Source organism: Saccopteryx bilineata, chromosome 3 (genome assembly GCF_036850765.1).
Source record: "Saccopteryx bilineata isolate mSacBil1 chromosome 3, mSacBil1_pri_phased_curated, whole genome shotgun sequence".
Classification (NCBI taxonomy): domain Eukaryota; kingdom Metazoa; phylum Chordata; class Mammalia; order Chiroptera; family Emballonuridae; genus Saccopteryx; species Saccopteryx bilineata.
Genome location: NC_089492.1, coordinates 315,179,648 through 315,203,288, shown reverse-complemented (window position 1 = coordinate 315,203,288; position 23,641 = coordinate 315,179,648). Strand labels below are relative to the sequence as shown.

The 23,641-nt window shown below is 50.6% G+C and overlaps 2 protein-coding genes and 1 long non-coding RNA gene across 6 annotated transcripts in view; 1 reads left to right on the top strand and 2 right to left on the bottom strand.

Annotated features, from left to right (window-relative positions):
• Positions 1-5,225: 5,225 nt before the first annotated feature.
• LOC136332331 (uncharacterized) lies at positions 5,226-7,082 on the bottom strand. Of its 2 annotated transcripts, XR_010730627.1 has the most exons (4): positions 6,941-7,082; positions 6,499-6,604; positions 5,495-5,652; positions 5,226-5,353 (listed from the first exon to the last, which is right to left on the bottom strand). It is a non-coding gene; the product is annotated as an uncharacterized lncRNA (long non-coding RNA). The 2 variants fall into 2 exon arrangements; XR_010730626.1 differs by lacking the exon at positions 5,495-5,652.
• An 80-nt stretch (positions 7,083-7,162) lies between these two features.
• On the top strand, positions 7,163-10,625 carry ZNF575 (zinc finger protein 575). Of its 2 annotated transcripts, none has more exons than XM_066271893.1 (4): positions 7,163-7,789; positions 8,061-8,143; positions 8,658-8,765; positions 9,665-10,625. In XM_066271893.1, exons 3-4 carry the CDS (start codon positions 8,687-8,689, stop codon positions 10,321-10,323), a joined length of 738 nt encoding a protein of 245 aa, XP_066127990.1. In that variant the 5' UTR covers positions 7,163-7,789; positions 8,061-8,143; positions 8,658-8,686; the 3' UTR covers positions 10,324-10,625. The 2 variants fall into 2 exon arrangements, with proteins under 2 accessions (XP_066127990.1, XP_066127991.1); XM_066271894.1 differs by having other exon boundaries at positions 7,163-7,844.
• A 5,751-nt stretch (positions 10,626-16,376) lies between these two features.
• Positions 16,377-23,641, bottom strand: part of XRCC1 (X-ray repair cross complementing 1) — a 33,284-nt gene continuing 26,019 nt past the window's right edge. For both annotated transcript variants that reach the window (XM_066271889.1, XM_066271890.1), the window contains 9 exons: positions 23,295-23,553; positions 22,868-22,984; positions 19,729-19,822; positions 19,431-19,563; positions 19,176-19,230; positions 18,943-19,082; positions 17,109-17,199; positions 16,670-16,745; positions 16,377-16,575 (listed from right to left, as the gene is read on the bottom strand). In XM_066271889.1, coding sequence (XP_066127986.1) covers positions 16,462-16,575; positions 16,670-16,745; positions 17,109-17,199; positions 18,943-19,082; positions 19,176-19,230; positions 19,431-19,563; positions 19,729-19,822; positions 22,868-22,984; positions 23,295-23,553 — 1,079 coding nt within the window. In that variant the 3' untranslated portion in view covers positions 16,377-16,461. The remainder of the gene's footprint in view (positions 16,576-16,669; positions 16,746-17,108; positions 17,200-18,942; positions 19,083-19,175; positions 19,231-19,430; positions 19,564-19,728; positions 19,823-22,867; positions 22,985-23,294; positions 23,554-23,641) is intronic.

The window sequence follows — 23,641 nt, the reverse complement described above, 5'->3', positions numbered from 1 at the left end:
GGGGTGAATGGCTAGCCAGGTGCAGGAAGAACAAAGCCAAAATAAACCTTTTCTTATAGTAATGAGCCATTTGCGGGCATTTGTCCCCACGAAACTACCTCTCCTATGTAAATGAATATGGTTAATACGTGTGACTCTGGACAGACAGATGGCGGATAAACACTAGAAAATATAAGAATGCCTTTTAATATGTAAAGAGACATCTTTCTACCATTGTGTTGACTTGTAAATTTTTTTTCTCCAAAATGATGTATGGCTTGCAAATTGAACATGGTCCTATCATGTTAAAGGACATATGACTATAACCAATAGTGGTAAAGGGCACCTAATTGCAATTTCTACTTCTGTACTTCCCACTTACAAAACTATAAAAACTAGGTAGAACAAAGGGCCGGCACGCTCTCCCTCAGATTTGTGTGGGAGTTGCTGCTTGGCCAAGCTAGACAATAAAGCTTTGATGTGTAATCAATGGATTTTGTTCGTGTCTTCAACATTTCGAGTCCCTCTGGATTAGGCTTAACACCCCAGGTTATTTAAGAGTCAACAGTACATCCCACATTTATTTTAATTCTGCATTTTCCAAGGCATGGACTCTGGATGGGATTCTCAGACCAGGCCCCACTTTAATTCCTTTCCTGCTTTGCCTATCGAACTTTGTTTCATTAAAAAAAAATTTTTTTTTCAGCAAGAGAGACAGGGACAGATAGAAACAGACAGGAAGGAAGGGAGAGAGATGAAAAGCATCAGTTCTTCGTTGCAGCACCTTAGCTGTTCATTGATTGCTTTCTCATATGTGCCTTGACCGAGGGGGCTACAGCAGACAGAATGACCCCTTGCTCAAGCCAGCGACCTTGGGCTCAAGCCAGCGACCTTGGGTTTCAAGCCACTGAAATTTGAGCTCAAGCCAGCGACCATGAAGTCATGTCTATGATCCCACAGTCAAGCCAGTGACCCCCTGTCGCTCAAGCTGGCGACCTCAGGGATTCAAACCTGGATCTTCTGCATCCCAATCTGATGCTGTATCCACTGCACAACCTCCTGGTCAGGCTGTTTCATTTAAATTTAATGTAAGTGACATCTTCTCTAAAAATTCTGTAATTGTCTCTCTCTCCCTCTGTTTGGGGAGATTGCCAATGCTTCCTCCTTAGCTACAGCAAGTCAATCAAACCAAATTTTGCCAACTCCTAGTGTATTCCTGGTGTTCCTACAAGGGGAGAGACTCAGAGCCTCTCAAAGACAAGGGAGGTGCTCAGAGGCTTGTGAGGGGCACTCAGAGATACCAAAGAGAGAAACCTGGTGAGACTTTCAGGAATATATGGAGACATATAGAGTTGAAATGAGACGTCCATCAAAGAAATATGGTCACAAACACAATCTTCTCAAAGATTGTGACAGATGCCTGACCTGTGGTGGCGCAGTGGATAAAGTGTCGACCTGGAAATGCTAAGGTGGCCGGTTCGAAACCCTGGGCTTGCCTGGTCAAGGCACATGTGGGAGTTGATGCTTCCTGCTCCTCCCTCCTTCTCTCTCTCTCTCTCTCCTTTCTAAAAATGAATTAAAAAAAAAAAAAAAAAAAAAAAGTTAAAAAAAAAAAAAAAAGATTGTGACAGATGGGAAGAGATGTTGGGACATTAGAACAAGGAGAAATGTGCAGAAAAAGGGAGAGATTCTCCTAGTTCTGGGAGACACCCAAATAGGAGAGAAAGAGGCAGAAAGAAAAGCTCCGAGTCAAGGTGAGAGCTTGGCTCACTCATTTCTCATGTTGAGGTCTCCTGCAAGCCTGGTCCAAGCTAGGTGGAGCGGAGGACCGAGAGTGAGTCCTCTGTCTGGTTGGGGAGAGAGGTACAGACATCAGGGCTAAAACAAGGGGGGGGAGGTGCAGGGACTTCTAGGAGCTCAGGGGAGGGATGGACCAGGAAAATGGGGGCCCTTGGGTACTCTTTACTGTGAAGGGTACCCAAATAAGACCTCCTCTCCCCCAGGGCACCCATTCCTGACACTTTTGCAGAATTGCCAGGCTGTTGACCTGTTCCTTGAAGGTGTATGTACACTTTGAGATGTTCTAAGAGTTAGAAACTTTGGCATCATCCTTCCCAGCTCTGTGACCTTGGGCTCAAAACTTACCTTCTTCTAGGCTTCAGTTTTCTCATCTATAAAATGGGGTTGAAAATAGTTCTTCCCTCATTATGAAGATTCAGTAAAGTTCACACATGTGAAGATTTGGGGACGGCCTGGCACAGCCCAAGCTCTTCGTGGGAGCTGGCTATCATTATTTCATCACCATCCTCGACTCCTTCCGCAGCTTGCCACTTCTTCCCAGTTGATCACTAGGCCCTATAGAGTTAACCTCTCCAATTAGACCACTTTCCCAGCATCATGTCCTCTGCTTCAGTCAAAAGGTAGCAAAGGCCCTGGCCAGTTGGCTCAGCGGTTGAGCGTTGGCCTGGCGTGTGGGGGACCCGGGTTTGATTCCCGGCCAGGGCACATAGGAGAAGCGCCCATTTGCTTCTCCACCCCTGCCCCCTCCTTCCTCTCTGTCTCTCTCTTCCCCTCCCGCAGCCAAGGATCCATTGGAGCAAAGATGGCCCGGGCGCCGGGAATGGCTCCTTGGCCTCTGCCCCAGGCGCTAGAGTGGCTCTGGTCTCGGCAGAGCGACGCCCCGGAGGGGCAGAGCATCGCCCCCTGGTGGGCAGAGCGTTGCCACTGGTGGGCGTGCCGGGTGGATCCCGGTCGGGCGCATGCAGGAGTCTGTCTGACTGTCTCTCCCCGTTTCCAGCTTCAGAAAAATACAAAAAAAAAAAAAAAAAGTAGCAAAGCATAATTGCAAATTACCTAGATTCCAGGGCCAGGCTACAGGGGTTCAAATCCTGGCCTTGGATAAGTGGCCTATACCCTCTGTGCCTTATTTCTTCTTCTGTACAATGAAGATAATAGTAGTGCCTCCTCTTTAAAAATGTTGCTGTAAGATTAAATGAATGGATGCGTATAAATCACTCAGAACAGTTTCTGGTATATAAAAGTGCTAACTAAGCCTGACCTGTAGTGGCGCAGTGGGATAAAGCGTCGACCTGGAACACTGAGGTCACCGGTTCGAAACCTTGGGCTTGCCTGGTCAAGGCACATATGGGAGTTGATGCTTCCTGCTCCTCCCCCGTCTTCTCTCTCTCTCTCTCCCTCCTTCTCTCTCTCTCTCTCTCTCCCCTCTCTCTAAAAATCAGTAAATAAAATATTTTAAAAAATAAAAGTGCTAACTAAATGCTGCTAATTTATATTATGACTAATATATAGCAGCCACCTCACTGGATTCTGGCTCCCACTCTGCCTATTTTCCATGCAGCAAACAGAGTGCACCTTTTAAAATATCAATGAAAAAGAAACTGAAGAGTCACACCACACAAATGCAACGTGTGGATCTTGTTTAGATCCTGATTCAAACAAAACAAGTGTAATAAAAAGGTATTTACAGGTTATAATGTCTGGCATATAGTTTCAAAATCATCTGGGAATATTGGCCATGATCGGATCATTGTTGACGCTGGCCAATTCTTTTATTAATGCAGAGGACAGTTCTATTATCCTCTTGAATTCTCTGAATGTTTGAAATAAAATATAGCATTGTGCTTGGAAAAGAAAAAAAAAGATAAACAGTTGACCCTTGAACAATGTGGATTTGAATTGCAGGGTCCATTTATGCACGGATTTTTTCAGTTGACTTGTTCAGGTCAAATTCACATTGTTCAAGAGTCAACTGCACATGGGCCCATGGGGAAGGCTGAACTCTGTGGACTCAGTGGTAACATAGAAACAACTCTGAATTTTGAAAGATGTGATAACAGTATTGTGGTTAAAAAAGAGAGTTGTTATTTCTTTCTTTTTTTTAAAATTAAATTTAATGCAGTGACATTGATAAATAGGGTACATATGTTGAGGGAAAACATCTCCAGATTATTTTGACATTTGATTGTGCTGTATACCCCTCCCCCAAAGTCAAATTGTCTTCTGTCACCTTCTATCTGGTTTTCTTTGTGCCCCTCCCCACCCCCCGAGAGTTGTTATTTCTTTAGAGACAGACTGAAGTGTTTCTGGGTGAAATAATTGGAATTTGTTTTACAATAATCAGTGGGCTCAAGAAAAGGTGTTGAGGGAATGATGAAACAAAATTGGCCATGTTGAACCTGGGTGATGGTATATAAGGGTGTACGCTTCCTCTCCCTCTCCTTTTATGTATGTTTGAAATTTTCCTTAACCTAAAAATACGGTCACGGCCTGACCCGTGGTGGGCACTGGGTCAAGCATTCAACATGGAATACTGAGGTTTCCCGTTTGAAACCCCAGGCCTGCCCAGTCATGGCACTATGGGAAGCAACTACTACAAGTTGATGCTCCTCCCTACCCTCTTTCTCTCTCTCTCCCTCTCTCTCCTCTCTCTAATAATCAATAAAGAAAAATACTTTTAAAAAAATACAGTTAAAGAAAAAAGGATATGAAAACTTAAACTAGTTCATGTCATTTTCTGTGTTTAAAACCCTGCCTTGGTTTCTCATTCAGCTTAGGCCTCTCACCAGCTCCCTGACCTCCAGTTCTTCATTTTCCCTATCATTCTACTTTCTCATTCCAGAGGGCTTCTGGCTGTTAATTCTTTCAAGCATTCATCTGACACAGATTTACTGAGTACCTAATATGCAGTCGTGGGATTCAAATAATTTAACAACCGGTTCTCTGCCCTAATGACTGTTTTAAGTATAAAAAATGATATACTGAAAGATGGTTTATTATTTCATGCATTTAATACTTAAATAAGAACAAAAAGGAAATACACAAAACTAGATTATAAGAGTTTTAAAATATTAATGAAAAAAAAAATAAGTAATACCTGGCAAAAAAAACAACAACAATAAAACTGTTATTTAACATATTTCCAGCCTGACCTGCGGTGGTGCAGTGGGTAAAAGCGGCAACCTGGAAGACTGAGAGTCACCGGTTCGAAACCCTGGCTTCCCTGGTCAAGGCACATATGGGAGTTGATGCTTTCTGCTCCTCCCTCCCTCCTCTCTCTAAAATGAATAAATAAAATCTAAAAATAAGATATTTCCATATTGCTTCTTGTTTGGTGTCCTCACTTGCAAATTTTTTAACCTATGAATAGAATGAACATTACTACTGGCACTTAGAATACTTTGTTGCGCAGATGAACATTAAAAAAGAGTAAGGAGCCTGACCTGTGGTGGCGCAATGGATAATGCGTCGACCTGGAAATGCTGAGGTCGCCGGTTCGAAACCCTGGGCTTGCCTGGTCAAGGAACATATGGGAATTGATGCTTCCAGCTCCTCCCCACTTCTCTCTCTCTCCTCTCTAAAAAGTAAGGAATGTAAATGAGTGATTTCCACATTGAGCGGCTGCCCAGGTGTCCACCTTAGAGAGAACCCTGATTACAAGTGCCATTTTAACAACCAGTTTGCAGAACTCAACAAAAAATTAGGTATTGGGCCTGACCTGTGGTGGCGCAGTGGATAAAGCATCGACCTGGAAATGCTGAGGTCGCCGGTTCGAAACCCTGGGCTTGCCTGGTCAAGGCACATATGGGAGTTGATGCTTCCAGCTCCTCCCCCCCTTCTCTCTCTCTGTCTCTCTCTTCTTTCTCTCTCTCCTCTCTAAAATGAATAAATAAAATAAAAATTAAAAAAAAAATTAGGTATTGGGCCCTGGCCGGTTGGCTCAGTGGTAGAGCGTCGGCCTGGCGTGCAGAAGTCCCGGGTTCGATTCCCTGCCAGGGCACACAGAAGAAGCGCCCATCTGCTTCTCCACCCCTCCCCCTCTCCTTCCTCTCTGTCTCTCTCTTCCCCTCCCGCAGCCAAGGCTCCATTGGAGCAAAAATGGCCCGGGCGCTGGGGATGGCTCCTTGGCCTCTGCCCCAGGTGCTAGAGTGGCTCTGGTCATGGCAGGGCGACGCCCCGGAGGGGCAGAGCATCGCCCCCTGGTGGGCAAAGCTCGCTCCTGGTGGGCGTGCCGGGTGGATCCCGGTGGGGCGCATGCGGGAGTCTGTCTGACTGTCTCTCCCCGTTTCCAGCTTCAGAAAAATACAAAAAAAAAAAAAGTTAGGTATCGGTTCTGCCAAGCCAGTGCGTACCTGCTGCATCCCACTACTGCTAATATGTGCTACCTCTGTTCTGGATGCTAGAGACAGAGAAATGAACAAGATAGACAAGTTGTCCATCTTAACAGAGCATACATTCTAAAAGACAGCTATACAATGTTAAGTGTTTAGAAGGGAGACAAGACAACAAAGTAATGGAGGAAAGGGAGCTCCACGAGATAGGGTGGGCAGGGGATGCCTTCTGCAGTGGTAATCTTTGAGCTGAGATTTGAAGCGGGGGTGCGGGTTTGGGGGAGATCAGCAAGCAAATTGATGGAAGAAGGTCCTGGGGCGGGGGTAGGGGAAACAGAGAACATACTGAATGCAAAGGCCCTAAGGTGGTAGAACAAACTGTGGCACTTACAAGAACTGGAAGGTCAGTGAGTCTGGAGCATGGCATGACGGGATAAGAGAGATGCCCTGAACACAGCATGGGCCTTCTTACTTTCAGATCTGTTCACTTGCTGTTCCTAGGACAAACAACGTATTTTAACAAATATTAAGAACAAATAATTGGTAACATTTAATGGGCACGTAGGCACTGTTCTAAACACTTTCCATCTATGAATGAATCTAATCCTAACAACCCTCAATTGTACAAATGAGGAAACTGAGGCCCGGAAAAATGAAGTGCCTTGCCCAAGGTCACACATCTAGAAAGCGGCAGAGCCAAGATTTCAAACCAGCTACCAGGCAATCTGACACCCAGCCCAAATAACTCTTTAGGGTAACTCCCACAGGTCCTAGGGCTCTCCAGACCATATGAGTTATCAGGCTGAACAACCAGCCATGCAGGGGATTTTTACGTGCACTTCATGGTCCTTCTTGTGCACCGTCATTGCTTGGGGAAGGATGAATAGAATGCCACCTGGGGAGTGGCACCAGGAACTCCAGCCCCTCCGGGAACTCCGGCCTGGGAACCTCGCGACCCCCGCCCTCGTCCCCTCTCCTCCGGGTCTAGCCAGAGGAGCGGGAAGGGCATAGATTCTTGGCGAGGGTACTATGCAAATAACGTGCCTTTTATTGGGCGTCAGTTCCGCCTAGGAAATCGCTCCGCCCCGCTCCACTCTCTCCAGGAGTTAGACTTTTTGCAAATGCATTCAGGGGTGTAATGAGCGCCAGCTCTGGAAACTGCCTGTGGAGTTGGAACTCAGGCTTCCAGTGGAAAGCTAAAAAAGAAGGGGTCACAGGCACAGAAAACGGAAGATGCCTGTAATGGGCACTGTCTCAGTGAGGTCTAAACGCAACTTCTCCATGTTAACTCCTGCACGTTCTTGACTCCAGTCAGCCACCGTAGGTCCCGCAAACCTCCATACATTTTCCTACTGTCCTTTGGTGCGGAGCTCCGCGCCTGCTCACCAACTTGCCAGCCTAGTGCCCCCACCCCCTCCTTCCATTCTGTGTGCCCCGCCGCAGCCTCCGCCGACCGCGACTGCGCATGCGTACTGACGCCCCCACCGACAAGGCGTGGGAGGAGGGGATGGAAATGAGGCTGGGCCTAGTCGCTCGCGAGCGCTCGCTGCCCTCCCCTACTGTCGCTGTTTGCGCGGCGGGAGGTGCAACTCCGCCGTGTCCAAGGGCAGCTCGGCTGAGGCCGCAGCTGCCGCGAGCGGGAGGAGCCCGGAGCCCCGCCCTCGGGGAGGGGCAGTCCGCAGGTGAGATTGCTGGGGTCCTGGCCCAGACTCCTGCGTCTTCGGGAAATGGATTAGGGTAAGATCTCCCGGAGTAGGATCGTTTGGGGTGCTGATGCATAGGTCCCAGAGGGACTGCATCGGCGCTTAAGACTTTGGAGAGTGCACTGGTGTCCGAATGCCATGATCCCGAGGGGTGCATTGAGGCCTGGACGTTTGAGATAACGAGGGAGAGGTCCAATAATGACTATCTGGATCGCAACACACGCCACATTCTTTCTATGTATTCCTCCAGGTCTCTCCGCTACCATCCACGGCCCCAACTCCATACCGGGGATGAAATTTAGCGGTCCAGGTGGCATCAATGGACTGAGACAGGTAAAGCTACCTTTTCAACGTGAAATTATGCCCAACTGAGCTCTTAGGCCCCTCCCCTGGGAAAGTTGCAAGAAACCCGCCCACTGAGTTCTTAGGCCCCTCCCCTTGGTCTGAGCTGCAGAGCAGCGGACTTGAGGGTTCTATTGTGTAGCTCGGTCCATTCCTGCTGTAAGTAACCTGCCTAGAAGGTTCTGATCAAGGAAGGTTCCGCCCCTTCTGGACATAGGCCCCGCCCGTTCTGCGCCCAGAAATGCTAAGTTGTAGAGGCCCGTATCCGCTGGAAGCCTCCAACCCTGCGTGTAAATAGCAAAGGGAATATCTCTGCGTCAGATTTGCATAGTCCCGCCCATGGTGCTCTTTGGCTCCGCCTTTCCGCAACTTTTGCTGGGGTGTTTAGGATCCCAGGCTAAAATAGATCCGCCGCTCCTGTACAGACTGATCCCTAATTTTAGGCCCTCCTACCCTATCCTTATTAGTGTGATAATCACCAGCGACGCCCCCTCCGCTTCCCTAGGCCTTTCTTTAGGTTTCTGGGCCAGCAAGATGCTGGAGCGAGATGCGGAATCCGCGGCTGAGGCCACAGATCCTAGTCCTGCAGGCAAGAAGTCGGTGACCAAAGGAGGTGAGAACCGCCATGCCTGTGGATGGGAGGCATTCTCCAGGAATTGGGGATAAGAGAAGCACATTTTGAGATTCTCTTAGGATGAAACTAAGGATGAAAGTTTAAGGGCCCAAGGTGATGACAATTTTGGATCCCCCAAAATGTTACTTCTGGAGAAATTCTTTTTTTTTTCTCTGAAGTTGGAAACGGGGAGGCAGGCAGACTACTGCATGCGCCCGACCGGGATCCACCCGGCATGCCCATTAGGGGGCGATGCTCTGCCCATCTGGGGCATTGCTCTGTTGCAACTAGAGCCATTCTAGCGCCTGAGGCAGAGGCCATAGAGCCATCCTCAGCGCTCGGGCCAACTTAGCTCCCATGGAGTCTTGGCTGAGGGAGGGGAAGAGAGACAGAGAGGAAGGAGAGGGGGAGGGGTGGAGAAGCAGATGGGCGCTTCTCCTGTGTGCCCTGGCCGGGAATCGAACCCGGGACTCCTGCACGCCAGGCCGACGCTCTACCACTAAGCCAACTGGCCAGGGCCTCCTTCTGGAGAATCTTCCACGTTGGCTTTGGGGAACCCTCGGCGATAATTTTTAGGGCTCAGAAAGTTACAGAAGGGACAGGGAGGATGACATGGAAGATAACAGGTTGATCACTTGGTAAGATACAAGAAGCAGACCCCTAAGTAGCTTTGGGAAAGCCTTAGCTTTCGGGATCCAGGTAGGTAACACTTTGGAACCCCTTAGAATGGATGGCAGGGGTTGGAGAGCAAATAGGTGCCATTTGAGGAATCTTAGTATGACACCAGAGGTGTCCAGATACACTTGAATATCAAAACGGAATGGGTGGAGGATGGGAGCCTGGCCTAAACTTAGGGAGTTGGCTGCTGCCAGGAGCCCACCAGCTCTCCTGTCCACTAGCTCCCCACCAGGGTTCGCCCAAGAAGCCCCACCAGTCGGCTCCAGGGTCTGCTGCATCCGCAGGGGCGCCGTCTCGACCCCGCCGGCGACCCCCGCCCCAGCGCCCGCACCGCTGCCCCGACTGTGACAAGGCCTTCTCATACCCATCCAAGCTGGCCACGCACCGGTTGGCACACGGTGGTGCCCGCCCCCACCCATGCCCCGACTGCCCCAAGGCCTTCTCCTACCCGTCCAAGCTAGCAGCCCACCGCCTCACTCACAGCGGCGCCCGCCCACACCCATGCCCACACTGCCCGAAGGCCTTTGGCCACCGGTCCAAGCTGGCAGCCCACCTCTGGACCCATGCACCAGCCCGCCCCTACCCATGCCCTGACTGCTCCAAGTCTTTCTGCTACCCCTCCAAACTAGCTGCCCACCGACACACACACCATGCCACGGATGCCCGCCCCTATCCTTGCCCACACTGCCCCAAGGCCTTTGCATTCCCCTCCAAACTGGCCGCCCATCGCCTCTGTCACGACCCCCCCACCGCACCAGGCAGCCAGGCCGCTGCCCAGCATCACTGCTCCAGCTGTGGCCAGTCCTTTGGCCAGAGACGCCTCCTGCTCCTTCACCAACGCAATCATCACCAGGCCGAGAGTCAGGGGGAGCGGGAGTGAGCCCTCCCCTTGGCTCACTGGCCCCCTCTGCCGCCAGCCTGAGTAAATAAAGTGGTGGCATTTCTAAACCAGGCTCTATGGACTTGCCTCTTCTAGCTGGCAGAATGAGGTTGGCCACTCACTCTGGGTTCTAACTTCAAAGGTGGGGGAACTCTGCTCACCCATTACAGGGAAGGGAAGGTGTCACCCACAGAGCATTAATGGGCCTCAAACTATGGCCCTGGATCTGTGGTGTGAAAGAATTGCCTTTAGTTTTTCCTAACTATTAATTTGGCAAATGTAAAAGGCCTGCTAGCATTGAGTTGGCAGGAGTACAGGGAAACAGGCTTCTTACTATTGTAAGTTAAACTGGTGCCTTCATTTTGGCCATTTGTCTGTATCGACTTTATATATATATATAATTTTTCTTTTTGCAGCACACAAACACACACACATGCACACACGGAGAGAGATGAGAAGCATCAACTCGTAGTTGCAGCACTTTAGGTTGTTCATTCTTGCTTCTCATACATACCTTGACTATGCGGGAGAGGGGCTCTCAAGCCGAGCCAGTGAGCCCTTGCTCAAGCCACCAACCTCGAGCTTTAAGCCAGCAACCTCTGGCCTCAAGCCAACAACCATGGAATCATGTTGATGATCCTGAGCTCAAGCTGGCGAGCCCGCACTCAATCTAGATGAGCCCGCACTGAAGCCAGAGATCTCAGAGTTTTGAACCTGGGACCTCAACGTCCCAGGTCAACACTCTATTCACTGCACCACCAGTCAGGCTGTATCTATAGAATATTTAAAAGCACACATTGTCATGTCAACTATTCTAGGAATTTATTCTATAAGTAAACTCAAGCATGTGAACCAGGCATAAGAGCAAGGATGTTCACTGCAGGGTGATAGCTGTGCCCAAAGATGGGAAACAACCAAAGTGTTCATCAGACCAGCTAATTAATTACAATACAGCCATAGAAAGGAAAATGAAGCTGTAGGGGGGAAAACTCTATTATGAACCAATGTGGAAAAATTCCCAAAGTATTATACATTATAAGAGCTGAGGGGCCTTGGACAAGCTTTGCCACTTCTCTGGACTCACATGCCTTATCTGTAAAAGGACACAAGAGGCATCATCTCAGGTAAAGCCAGTTCCCTTCTTGGAGCTAGCTTCTGCCACCACAAAATCAGATGGTCAAGCTACCATTGGACTGTTCTTCATTCTGCACATTAAGGACCTACTGTGTGCTGGGACCTGCACAGAGTATTAGGGACACAGCAGTAACAAGACAGAGCTGGTCTAGTAAGGAAAGTGGGCACTAATCAAGTAGTGGCAAAAAAGGTAAAGAAGCTAGTCCATCTTGAGTAACAAGAGGGAGCCTTAGTCCTGACATATGACAACCCCCACCTATAGATCCAGGGGTTGGCAAACTTTTTATGTAAAGGGCCAGATGGTACATATTTTTAGGTTCTGCAGGCCACACAGCATCTGCCACAACTACCCAACTCTGCTGTTGTAGTGCAAAAGCGCCACATACATTATGATACGTTAATGAATTTGTGGTTGGGTCCCAATAAAACATTTACTTACAAAAATAGCAGGTGGGCTGGATTTTGCTTATGGATTGCAGTTTGCCAACCCCTGTAGATGGGTGGGGCAAGGACAGGCTAACCTGTGAGTGAGCTGAGATGGAAAAAAATTGGGGTCCTGTGGTGGGCAGAATGGTCCCCCAAAAGTGTCCTCATCCTAGTCCCCAGAACCTGTATGTTAGCTTCACATGGGTAGAATGGACTTTGCAGATGTGATTAAGGATTCTGAAATGGGATGGTTATTCTGATTATTACAGTGGATCCAACATAATCATGAGTCCTTATATGGGAAAGTGGAAACAAGAGTCATAGGAGATGTGACACCCTGGCTGGATAGTTCAGCTAGTTAGAGCATCATCCCAAAGCACAGAAGTTGCTGGTTTGACTCCCAGTCAGGGCATATAGGAACAGATCTATGTTCCTGTATCTCTCTCTTCCCATTCCCCCCCCCTCTAAAATCAATAAAATAAACATTTTTTAAAATGTGACAACAGAAGTGGAGATTGGAGTGGTGTGGGGCCATGAGTCAAGGAATTCTGCAGCCTCTAGAGGCTACAAAAGTCAAGAAAATGATTCTCTCTTAAAACCTCTAAGATGAACCCAGGCCTGCTGCCACCATGATTATGGCCCAGAGATTGAGTCTGGATAGCTAACTGCTAGAACTATAAGAAAATAAATATGTATTATTTAAACTCATTAAGCTGTGGTAATTGGTTATAGCAGCAATAGAAAAGTAATATAGATCCCTACCTCACACCATATACAAAAATAAGTTTCTAGAGAATAAAGATCTAAATTTGAAGCACAAAACTAAAACATTTAGGTGGAAATAGAGAAGAATATTTTAGTAACTTCAGAGATACAGAAAGCATCTTTAAGACATAAAAAGAATAAATTATACAGGAAAATACTTTTTTTATTTTTGTGAGAGATAGACATAGAGAGGGGCAGACAGGAAGAAAGAGAGATGAGAAGCATCAGTTCTTGTTGTGGCACCTTAGTTTTTCATTGATTGCTTTCTCATATGTGCCTTGATCGGGGTTGGGGGGGCTCCAGCAGAATGAGTGACCCCTTGCTCAAGCCAGCAACCTTGGGCTTCAAGCCAGCGACCTTTGGACTCAAGCCAGTAACCAAAGGGTCATGTCTGTGATCCCATGATCAAACCAGATGAGCCCACACTCAAGCCAGTGACCTCGGGGCCTCGAACCTGGGTCCTCTGCATCCCAATCCGATGCTCTGTCCACTGCGCCACCACCTGGTCAGGCAAGACTGGTAAGTTTGACCATAATCAAATGAAGTTAAAATATGACACAGCATAAGACTGTATACCTAGCAAATACTGTTATATAGAGGTTGGGAAAGGCCTTCTGGAGCAGGTAATGTTTGATCTGAGACCCGAAAGGTGTGCAGGGTGGACTGAGAGATAATTGTGGAGTGTCCAGCATAAGGGGTGGAACCAAGCAGGTCAACGGAAATGAGCAGGCCGCCAGACTACAGGCTACTCAGGAAGATCTAGAGGGAGTGTTGGGGGTGGGTAAGGATTTGGGTCCCCCCTCCACACCTGACAGCATGACTTATATCCATTATACACACAGTGCTGTCCAGGAAAAGTTCCTCCAAAGCTACCACATCACAATCAAAGTTTCAACGGTACAAACTCATTTGATCTGGTCCAACCTTACTTTGTACAGATGGGGAAACTGAGGCCACAAGATGTGATGGCCTGCAACTAAACAATGGGGCAGTGCTAAGTCAGGGTGGATCCTGGGTCCCTTCACACGCTGACACCCTGTTGCTCCTTGCACATGTCCTGAGAGCCTTGGTATGTTTTTCCTCTGCCTGGACCAATTAGCGGAGACACTCCCTTCTCCCAGGTCCCTGCAGAGTGGGAGTCCTCTGAGACGCCTTCTCCTGTGGCTCCAGACACTCCACCTTGCCCGCTCACCCTCATCACTGGGCAGCTGCCCTGCTTGATCTGCTCTCAGTTCTCACTGCCCAGTGCTGCAGGGCACACTCACTGTCTCCCCAGCGGACAGTCAGTCCCAGAAGTGAGGACCTGTGTCCTCTCACACTGCAGCCCCAGTGTCTCACGGTGGCAATGGTAGGCAGAACAATGAACTCCCAAAGACATCCACATCCTAATCCTGGAACCTATGAATGTGGTATGTGGCAAAGAAGAGTTAAGGTAGCAGAAGGAATTAACGTTACTAATTGGCTGACCTTAAAATAGAGATTATCCCAGATGATCCCTGTGGGCTCGCATAATAAAAGAGTCTTCAAATGTGGAAGAATCAGAAGAGTCAGTGTCAGTGACAAAGCGTGAGACTCGCCTGGCTTTGCTGCCTTTGACTATGGGAGGGGAATGGAATGTAAGCAGCTGCTAAAAGCTGAGAAAGCAGATTCTCCCCTAGAGACTCCAGAAGGAATGCAGGCCAGCCTACACCCTGACTTTTTTTACCCCAGTGAGACCCATTTTAGACTTCAAATCTAGATTGTAAATTTTTGTTGTTTTAAGACACTAAGTTTGCCTGACCAGGAGGAGGTGGTGCAGTGGATACAGTGTCAGACTGGGATGTAGAGGACCCAGGTTCGAAACCCCAAGGTCACTGGCTTGAGCACGGGCTCATCCAGCTTGAGCACAGGGTCGCTGGCTTGAGCCCAAGGTTACTGCCTTGAGCAAGGGGTCACTTGCTCTGCTGTAGCCCCCCGGTCAAGGCACATATAAGAAAGCTATCACGGAACTAAGGAGCTGCAACAAAGAATTGATGCTTGTCATCTCTCTCCCTGTCTGTCCCTCTCTGACTCTGTCAAAAAAAAAAAAAAGACACTACGTTTGTGGTCATTTGTTATAGCAACAATATAAAGTAATATAATGAGTGATCAGTACCTGTGTGAATAGGTGCAGAATCTAAAGCCACCTTCATCTTACAGATGAAAAAGCAGAGGTCAAAAAGAAAGCCTGACCAGGTGGTGGTACAGTGGATCGAGCATCGGACTGGGACGCAGAGAACCCAGGTTTGAAACCCCGAGGTTGCCATCTTGAACATGGGCACACCCAGCTTGAGAGCAGGGTCACTGGCTTGAGCAAGGGGTCACTAGCTCTGCTGTAGCCCCCCAGTCAAGGCATTTATGAGAAAGCAATCAGTGAACAACTAAGGAACCACAACAAAGAATTGATATTTCTCATCTCTCTCCCTTCCTGTCTGTCCGTCCCCATCTGTCCCTCTCTCTGACTCTGTCAAAAAGAAAAAAAAAGGAAAGGATGGAGAGTGGTGGCCCTTGGTTACTTGATGAGGCAAAAGCTGGGAACGGGCTTGGAATGTCCAAGAAAAGATTACCTAACGGGCAGATCTCAAACCCAGATGACTCAACCCTTTGCGCTGCTCAAACCCCTTCCTGACCACCCACCCCAGGAAAAGTCCAAGGTTCTCTGTTTGTTGCTGGCAGCCCTGCCCTTTTGTTTCCTATACCGATGGAAATGTTCTGCCTGGTACAGTGGCCATGAACACTGCAATGGGGCCAGTGTGACTGAGGAAGTAAATTTTTCCTGTTATTTCATTGTAATTTAAATAGCCCCCATGTCCATTGTTACCACACCGGACAGTACAACTGCAAGGACTGTGTCCACCTTTCCAGCCAGATCTGCCCCTAAAGCCACTTTACCAAAGGTGGCAACGCTCCTTCAACTCTACCCAGACACGAGGCCAGTTCCCACTGCAGGGCCTTTGATCACATCGTGGCCCCTGCCTAGATGGCCACCCTCTGTCCTGATTCTCTTAACACTCAGCTCAGTTCCCACCTTAAATGTGGTAGAGCCTTGAAGGGCTTCAGTTTTTGGGTGTGTTAAGAAGCCCCTTCCCCCATTCTATCTCCCAAATGAGGTGATATAAAACCATGCTAGCGACGGTTACAGAGCTACTTCTGAAAACCCTGTAGAAAAGGAGCTGCCCCGCCTGGCTGGATGGCTCAGTTGGTTGGAGCATCGTGCTGAATCACAGAGGTTGCCAGTTTGATTCCCGGTCAGGACACATATAGGAACAGATCATTGTTCCCCTCTATGTCTGTCTCTCTCCCCCTTCCTCTCTCACTAAAGTCAATAAATAAAAAATTTTTAGAAAAAGAAAAAAAAAAAAGGCCAGGGAGCTGTGACTTCAAGAGAGAGGCACACTTCATGGGCATGCAGACCACAGGGAGACAACCACGACCCAGGCTCAGGCTCAGAGGGTCAGAGTGAGCTGAACGTCAGCTTCCCGGTTCCTTGGCATCTGCCACCTGCCACCACAGGGCTGAGGATGAGGGAGAAGTGACAAAGAGTTCCTTCCCTAGCAGAGCCTGGATAGAGAGCCCCTCATTCTCTCCAGGACCCCAGGACAGGAGTCTCAGGCAGCACAGAGACCTGGCCCTCAGAGGAAAAGCAAAAGCTAAAGATAAAACAGACAGCTGGGAGCTTCCAGAAGGTTCTGAGAGACTCCCAAGAGAGGTAGTGGCTGCAAACCAAGTCAGCTTTATTAAATTCGCATGCATGTGCGTGCATGTGTGTGCATGTGTGTGTGCACAAGCCATACTTCAGGCCTGGGGAACCACCCCATAGAGCTGGTGGGGAAGTAACTTCTGTTTCTCGTTACAACTGTAGATCCACCGTGGGCGGACGAACACGAGGGAGGGGTTGTCCATCAGGGCCTGCAGCAAGGCAGGGGACACGGGTGAGAGAGGAGGGGATAGAGGGGATTCAAGGGCAGGCTGGCTCTCCTCCCCACCCCCCCTCTGGACTCACCTCCTCAAAGCTGGGGTCCCACTCCTGTGCTGTGATCACAAACTGGACCCGGTCACTCATATAGTCCTCCAGTTCCCTGGCGGGAGGAAAAAAGAGGCTGAGAATCAATGTCCCCTCTGCTGACATCCTAGTCCCCACCCTCTCCTATCCCCACCTAAGTCCCCCAGAGGCTGCCTGTGGCTCCTCCGTTGCCCCATGTGCTGGTCTTGCCACAGCCACAATGCCACCAGCTCCCACTGTCACTGATCCTTTCAGAACGGTGGTGGGGAGCCTCACTTCAGAGAAGAGGAAGCTGAGGGGAAGCTATGCAGCAGGGCCGGCACTGAACTCCACGGCCTGTGCCCACCCTGCAGGGTACGCCCCTTCCCCATCCTCCCGATCGCCCTCCTTCCCACAACCTACCCCCCCCCCCCGCCCAGCTGCACCCCCAGAGACTGACCCATTGAAGGCTGTGACATAGCGGCTGAGCTTCCTCCGCTCGTCCCCAGGGAACTCCCCATACAGGAAGAAGTGTTTGCCCTGGAAGAAGTCTGGGAGACGGTGGAAGAGCCAAGGTGAGGCCCTGGAAAGCCAAGGCACCAGCCAGGGGCCACAGAATAACTGGAGGCAAGATGAGAGCCAGGGAAGCAGCTGGACAGGGGTGTCCCCGCACAGCTGGCAGGGCTGTGACGGCAAGCAGCTGTTCCCAGCCAGGCCCAGCAGAGCCTTCAGGGGGGCTTCGTTTTCTTTTTGTTTTCTTTAATGGTAAAAAATTCAATTCCAATTACTGTAATGTGTTCTTGCATGAGGTAAGTCACAAATGGGTTGTTGCCACCCAGTGAGCTTGGCCAGGCTGGAAACTAATTAGCCAGCCACTTCTTCACCTGGTTTTTCTCATTCCTTTTCTTTTTTAGCATGAGAGAGGGGGGTGGGGAAGATAAGAAGTATCAACTCATAGTTGTGGCACTTTAGTAGTTCATTGATTGCTTCCCATATGTGCCTTGGGGGGGGGGGGGACTCAAGCCAAGCCAGTAACCCCTTGCTCAAGCCAGAGACCTTGGGCTCCAAGTCAGCAACCATGGGATCATGTTGATGATCCTACCCTCAAGTCCACAATGCCGCACTCAAGCTGGCGACCTTGCGGTTTCAAACCTAGGACCTCTGTGTCCCAGGTCAATGCTCTATCCACTATGCCACTACCGGTCAGGCTGTCTCATTCCTTTTAGACTAGGTTTTAACCTTTAGGACTGTTCTTTATTTGGTCCATTTTTTTGAGAAGTGGGAAGGCAGAGAAACAGACTGCTGCATGAGCCCAACCAGGATCTACCTGGCAAGCCCCCTGTGGGGCAATGCTCTGCCCACCTGGGACTGTTGCTCCATTGCTGGGCAACTGAGCTGTTGGCACCTGAGGTGAAGCTAGAGCCATCCTCAGCATCCTGGGCCAACTTGCTCCAACCGAGCCAAGGCTGTGGGAGGGGGAGAGAGAAAGAGACAGAAGGGGATGGGGAGGGGTGGAGAAGCAGATGGTCACTTCTCCTGTGTGCCCTGATTGGAAATCAAACCGAAAACATCCACACATTGGGCTGATGCTCTACTGCTGAGCCAACCGGCCAGGGCCTCTTCAGTCCATTTGTACCTGGCTTTCTAAGCCATCAATTCGCTGCCACTTTTGGGGCTTTGTAGGATCAAAGTACTTTCCTGCCCATCACCCATGAGGAACAGGTGGGAATGGCTTCTTCCGGTGGGTACTGCACCTGACCTCCACTAAACCCAGATCCTCTCTCCATTTTCTGTCAGCAGAGCCTCCAACTCTTGCCCCCCTAATCCCATAACCCCTGCATTCATGTCCTAGGTGACAACCAACAATGCCAGCACCACCCAACAGAGATCAGTACTCACATCATCTGTGTGCCCAAACCTAAACTGGGAGGGGGGGGATCTGCAGATTTTAAAAGCCTCCAGGTGATCCTAAAGCCTAGGGAAGGTTAAGCTCCGATATGACGAAGGGGCTGTTCACACCCGGAGTGCAGCCAAAGGCAGTGGTCATGCCTGCCTGGCACTAGGCTATGGTGGAGGTGTTCACAACACAAAGGCAAAGTCTGGATGGAGACAGAGAGTGAAGAGAAGGGAGCCAGCCTTAGAAAACAAAGAGTGGCAAAGGCAGGCAGTGTCGGGAGACCAGGAGACGACGGGTCACAGGGTGGGAAGCAGCAATCCCAGGCTAGCTGGAGTTCTCACAGCTGAGAACTGAGAGGGAAAGATCCCACTTCAGGGGGGAGGGAAGGATTTCCTACCTGGGAGTTCTGGAATGGGCAGGTCGGGAGACTCTGGGGGACCTTCATTGTCTGTGTTCTCATCTGTGGATCCTGCATATGGGTCCTCGCCATTCTCCCCCGGGGAAGGGGGCTGCCTTTGTTCCTTCTGCTCAGCCACCCTGGGGAAGCCAAGAGGAGTGGGGGAAGAGCATGCAGACCAGAGTTCCTCTACCCAAGCCTGGGCCCACCCCGACCCCCAGCCCCAACGCTACCTTCTCAGCTCATCCTCAGTGTCCCCAGAATCCTCCGCTCCATTGTTCTGTCCTTCTGTGAGTGAAGCTTAGTCACCCTGAGGCATCGGCTCTGTCTTCTGGGAAGACTGGTGACCTTCCGTCCGGCCTCACACAGGCATCCCAAACCCCAACCAACGTCCACTGCCCTCCAGAGCCAGTTATCAGGGGCCTCCAGCCCCTCCTCCCTCACATCCCAGAGTCTGGGACCCAGTCCCTCCTCCCTAAGGCTCTGACCTGACAACTCCCCCTCAGTATGGGCATCTTCCTGGGACCCTGGAGAGGCTGGTTTGGTCTCTCCCGGGGTTGGGGGTCCCTGGGGTGAGCTGGATCCCGCTGCCTTAGGGGCCTTGGTTTTGGTCTGGGGGCGCTGAGGAGAAAGGGTGAATCTGTGAGCAGGAAGGGGGAGGGTGGATGGGAGTGTATGTGGGGAGGTATGCCCACAGGAAGCAGGAGCAGAGACTTTGGGGACCACAACAGACTCATGTCCTCCTCCCACGACACCTTCCCACACATGGGTAGGGGGACAGTGGACCTTTTGGGGAAGCCTGGGGGCTTCATCCCCGCTGCCGCCGCCATGAGGGCCCCCCTCGTCCTCACTGCTGGAGTCCGGCCCTGCCATGAGATACCTAGCAGAGGAATCAGGCTTCAGACAAACGGCACGTGTGTCCTCCAGGGCCTGCAGGGGGGGTGCTCAGGGAGCAGCGGCCACTAAATACCCAGGGTCACAGCCATGGCCACTCTCCCAGCCCGCCCCCTTCCCCAGCTCCGGAAGACCCCACTGATCCCGTCACCCCAGCCACCCACAGGGGAGACCAGAGCACTGCCAGGCTGGCCCTCTCTGTAGGGGAGAAATGCCCCGTTTCAGAAACCAAAAAAAAAATCAGAAAAAATTTTCCCCTTTGAGAATCAAAGTCAGTTTTTCATTAGAATACCTACCAATTAAGGGAAAATTCCCAAATTACATTTTTTAAGATCTTGGCACTATATCCACGGTTCCTTAAGCAGTTGATACTCCAAGAAAAGAACTCTCCTATTCTAATATACATTTCCTACATGCCAGGCACTATTCTAAATACTTGACAAATAAGGAGTCACTGAATGCTGAGGTAGGTGGTACTTTAGCTTCATTTTACAGATGAGGAAAGTAAGGCACAGAAAGATGAACTAATTTGCCCCAATCCCGGGCAGAGTATGCAGCAGAAGAAAGTGAATGTTTTGGTGTTACTTTCCTAGTACATACATGAAGACCATTCTGCACATAATTTGGTTTTCCAAACATGGTGAACCACTGTCCAGGTTAGTCACACTCTCTGGAAAACAGTGGCTCATGGGAAATTCAGAAACTTACAAAGTGTCGCAGTTCATTAAAGAGTCAATGGTAGGCTTACTAAGCTTTTTCTTTAAAGTGCTTTGAACTAAAAGGTTTTAAAAACTCAGTTTATGGCCCTGGCCGGTTGGCTCAGTGGTAGAGAGTCAGCCTGGCGTGCAGAAGTCCCGGGTTCTATTCCCGGCCAGGGCACACAGGAGAAGTGCCCATCTGCTTCTCCACCCCTCCCCCTCTCCTTCCTCTCTGTCTCTCTCTTCCCCTCCCGCAGCTGAGGCTCCATGGGAGCAAAATTTGCCGGGGCGCTGAGGATGGCTCTTTGGTCTCTGCCTCAGGCGCTAGAGTGGCTCTGGTTGCGGCAGAGCAATGCCCCTGGTGGGCAGAGCATCACCCCCTGGTGGGCGTGCCAGGTGGATCCCGGTCGGGCTCATGCGGGAGTCTGTCTGCCTGCCTCCCCGTTTCCAGCTTCAGAAAAATACAAAAACAAACAAACAAACAAACAAACCCCAACTCACTTTATGATTACTGTGGGGAGAGCCATTCCCCTGGAATCTCCCTTCTATCATCAACTTTTTGAAATATAAAGTATTTTCTGAATTTCTTTTTCTGTTTTTGGTTGTTGTTCAAAACCCAGTTGCGCCTGACCAGGCGGTGGCGCAGTGGATAGAGCATTGGACTGGGATGCAGAGGACCCAGGTTCAAGACCCCAAGGTCGCCAGATTGAGCGCGGGCTCATCTGATTTGAGCAAAAGCCTACCAGCTTGAACCCAAGGTCGCTGGCTCCAGCAAGGGGTTACTCAGTCTGCTGAAGGCCCGCGGTCAAGGCACATCCGAGAAAGTAATCAATGAACAACTAAGGTGGTGCAACGCGCAATGAAAAACTAATGATTGATGCTTCTCATCTCTCTCCGTTCCTGTCTGTCCCTGTCTATCCCTCTCTCTCTCTGGGGAAAAAAACAAATAAAACCCAGTTGCAAATCCAACATCATTTTGTTGCCTTTTCTTGCATGCACTTCTGCACTTCTCCCAGGCAATGATACAAATGCACTTCCTCTGTCCCTAAACAGACCCCCAGACCACCCCATTTCTAACCTCAAGGCCCCAGCCTCCTCCAGGGTCCCCACCTGCAGCCTTCCCTTGCCACTCCAGCCCTCACAGCAGGGCCTGCCCCTCAAACCTGCCCCAGCTCCCTGCTGCTCACAGAGCCGAGACCCTTGGAGCCTGGCATCCAGACTGCTGTGTATCACTCCCTGGGGGGAGGAGGGGGTGTCCTGTAAATCAAGCCCGTGGATGTTTCTCTAATAAATATTGCACACTTAATGGAATAAAGTTCATAAATAGCCTCACAACAGCTCAGGAAGATCACGAAGCACAAGTGAGTTTGTGCTAAATCTAGAAAAACACTTCTGGCTTCCAGAGGTATTTGGATTTCTTAACTACAGATGTGGGGTCTGTGGAGCCGCATGGAGCCCAGCCCCTTGGCCGGGCACTAGAAGCCTTTTCTGAGCTGACCCCATCCACTTCCCTGCCTCCACCTCCATTTCCACTTCCCCTCTCAATAAAGATAGGCTCTCATACACCAGGCACCGCCCCAGTTCCGAACACATTCAGGTCTGTCTCCTCTCCCATGGAGTATAACTCAAATCTCCCTTTTCATCCATGGGCCTCAGATTGGACCCTGTCCTTCTCCAGCTCCAAAGCCTTCCATGGCTCCTGCTGCCCAGCCTCACTTCCCTGCCACTTCCTGTCCCCCACTGCAAGCCGAGCCGCACCTGCAACTCTTCCAGACAGACGCCAGGCGACCCCAACTTTGTCTCCTCTGTCCAGCAGGCTCTCTCCCTCCGTTCAGACTAGTACGTAAATCTCGTCTCGCCCTTGAAGACCGCTACTCACACTGTGGTCTCTCTTGGGCCTCCCTCCATACTGTTTTATAACAAGTCTGGCCCCTCATCCAAGTCAGAGAACAAGTTAAAAGGCAGGACCTGACGTCTAGGTGCCCAGCACTGCACAGCCCAGCCTGGCACCAAGCAGGGGCTCCGGGACTCTAAAGTGGCCCCAACACGCATTCTCCCACCCCTGGGCCTCTACACATACTGTTTCTCCAGCCTGCGACGCCCTTTTCCTTCTCTGCTAAGCACACTTCACGAAGCTCTCCACGAACCCCCAGACAAGTCCTCTCTCCCTCCTCTGCGTCCCCAGCCCACGCCCTTCCTGCCCTCAGAAGTCAGCTGACTCTGTTCTCCATTCCCCAGATCCCTAGCACAGCCCAGCACAGGGACGGGGGCAGGGTCGGTATGTGCACACACATGGACATGTGTGTGCCACAGATGGGCGTGTGGGGCCTCACCTCCGGGAGGGCAGCCGCCGCCGCATGCGGTGACAGTCCAGCACCCACTCTTTACGCACAATGCGACCTCCGAGGCCTAGGACCTGGCTGTACTTCGGGGTGTTGGCAAAGGCACAGCTGTAGGGAGCAGAACGGAGGGTGTCAGTCAGGTGTGATCTGAGGGGCAAAGCTGAAGAGGGAGACAAGGGGGACAGAGAGGGAGGAGAGGTGAGTAAGAGAGAAAAAGAGACAAATATGGGAGAAACAGAAGACAACACAGGGAGACAGAGGGAAAGATGTGCAAATAAGAGAAAACGAGGTAGAGGATCCAAACAGCTGAAGAGACAGAGACACAGCCAGACAGACTGGGAGGGACAGACAGCAAGATGGAGACAGGGAGACGAGGAGAAGCAGCAGGGAGGTGGGAAGGAGGAGGTCACAGGCCTACATGAGGTGGGTGCTGTCTGGAGTCCAGTCGGGCCGATACTTGGCCCCCAGCTCTAGGGCCTTGTCCCGAAGCTCCGAGCGGAAGGGGTTCTGGAAGCCACTCAGCACCACTACCACACCCTTAAGGATCTTTCCCAGCTCCTGCGGGCCAGCTCGGGGTCCCCTGTGCTTGGTGCCTTCTCCTTGGGGCTTCCCTGGCACGGCCCCCCGTCCTGGGGTTGGGGCTGAGGTGGTGGCTGGGGCACAGGTGGGCGCTGGCACTGGGGAAGCCAAAGAGTAGGTTCCATTAGCACTACTGGGTCCAAGCCCCTGGCCCCCAGGCCCCGTCCCTCAGAGCTGGAGTCCCAG

Coding starts and splice junctions, on each gene's coding strand:
- ZNF575 (XM_066271893.1), top strand. CDS start 8,687: ATGCTGGAGCGAGATGCGGAATCCGCGGCTGAGGCCACAGATCCTAGT. Junction 8,766..9,664: donor GAAGTCGGTGACCAAAGGAG/GTGAGAACCGCC, acceptor CCTGTCCACTAG/CTCCCCACCAGGGTTCGCCC.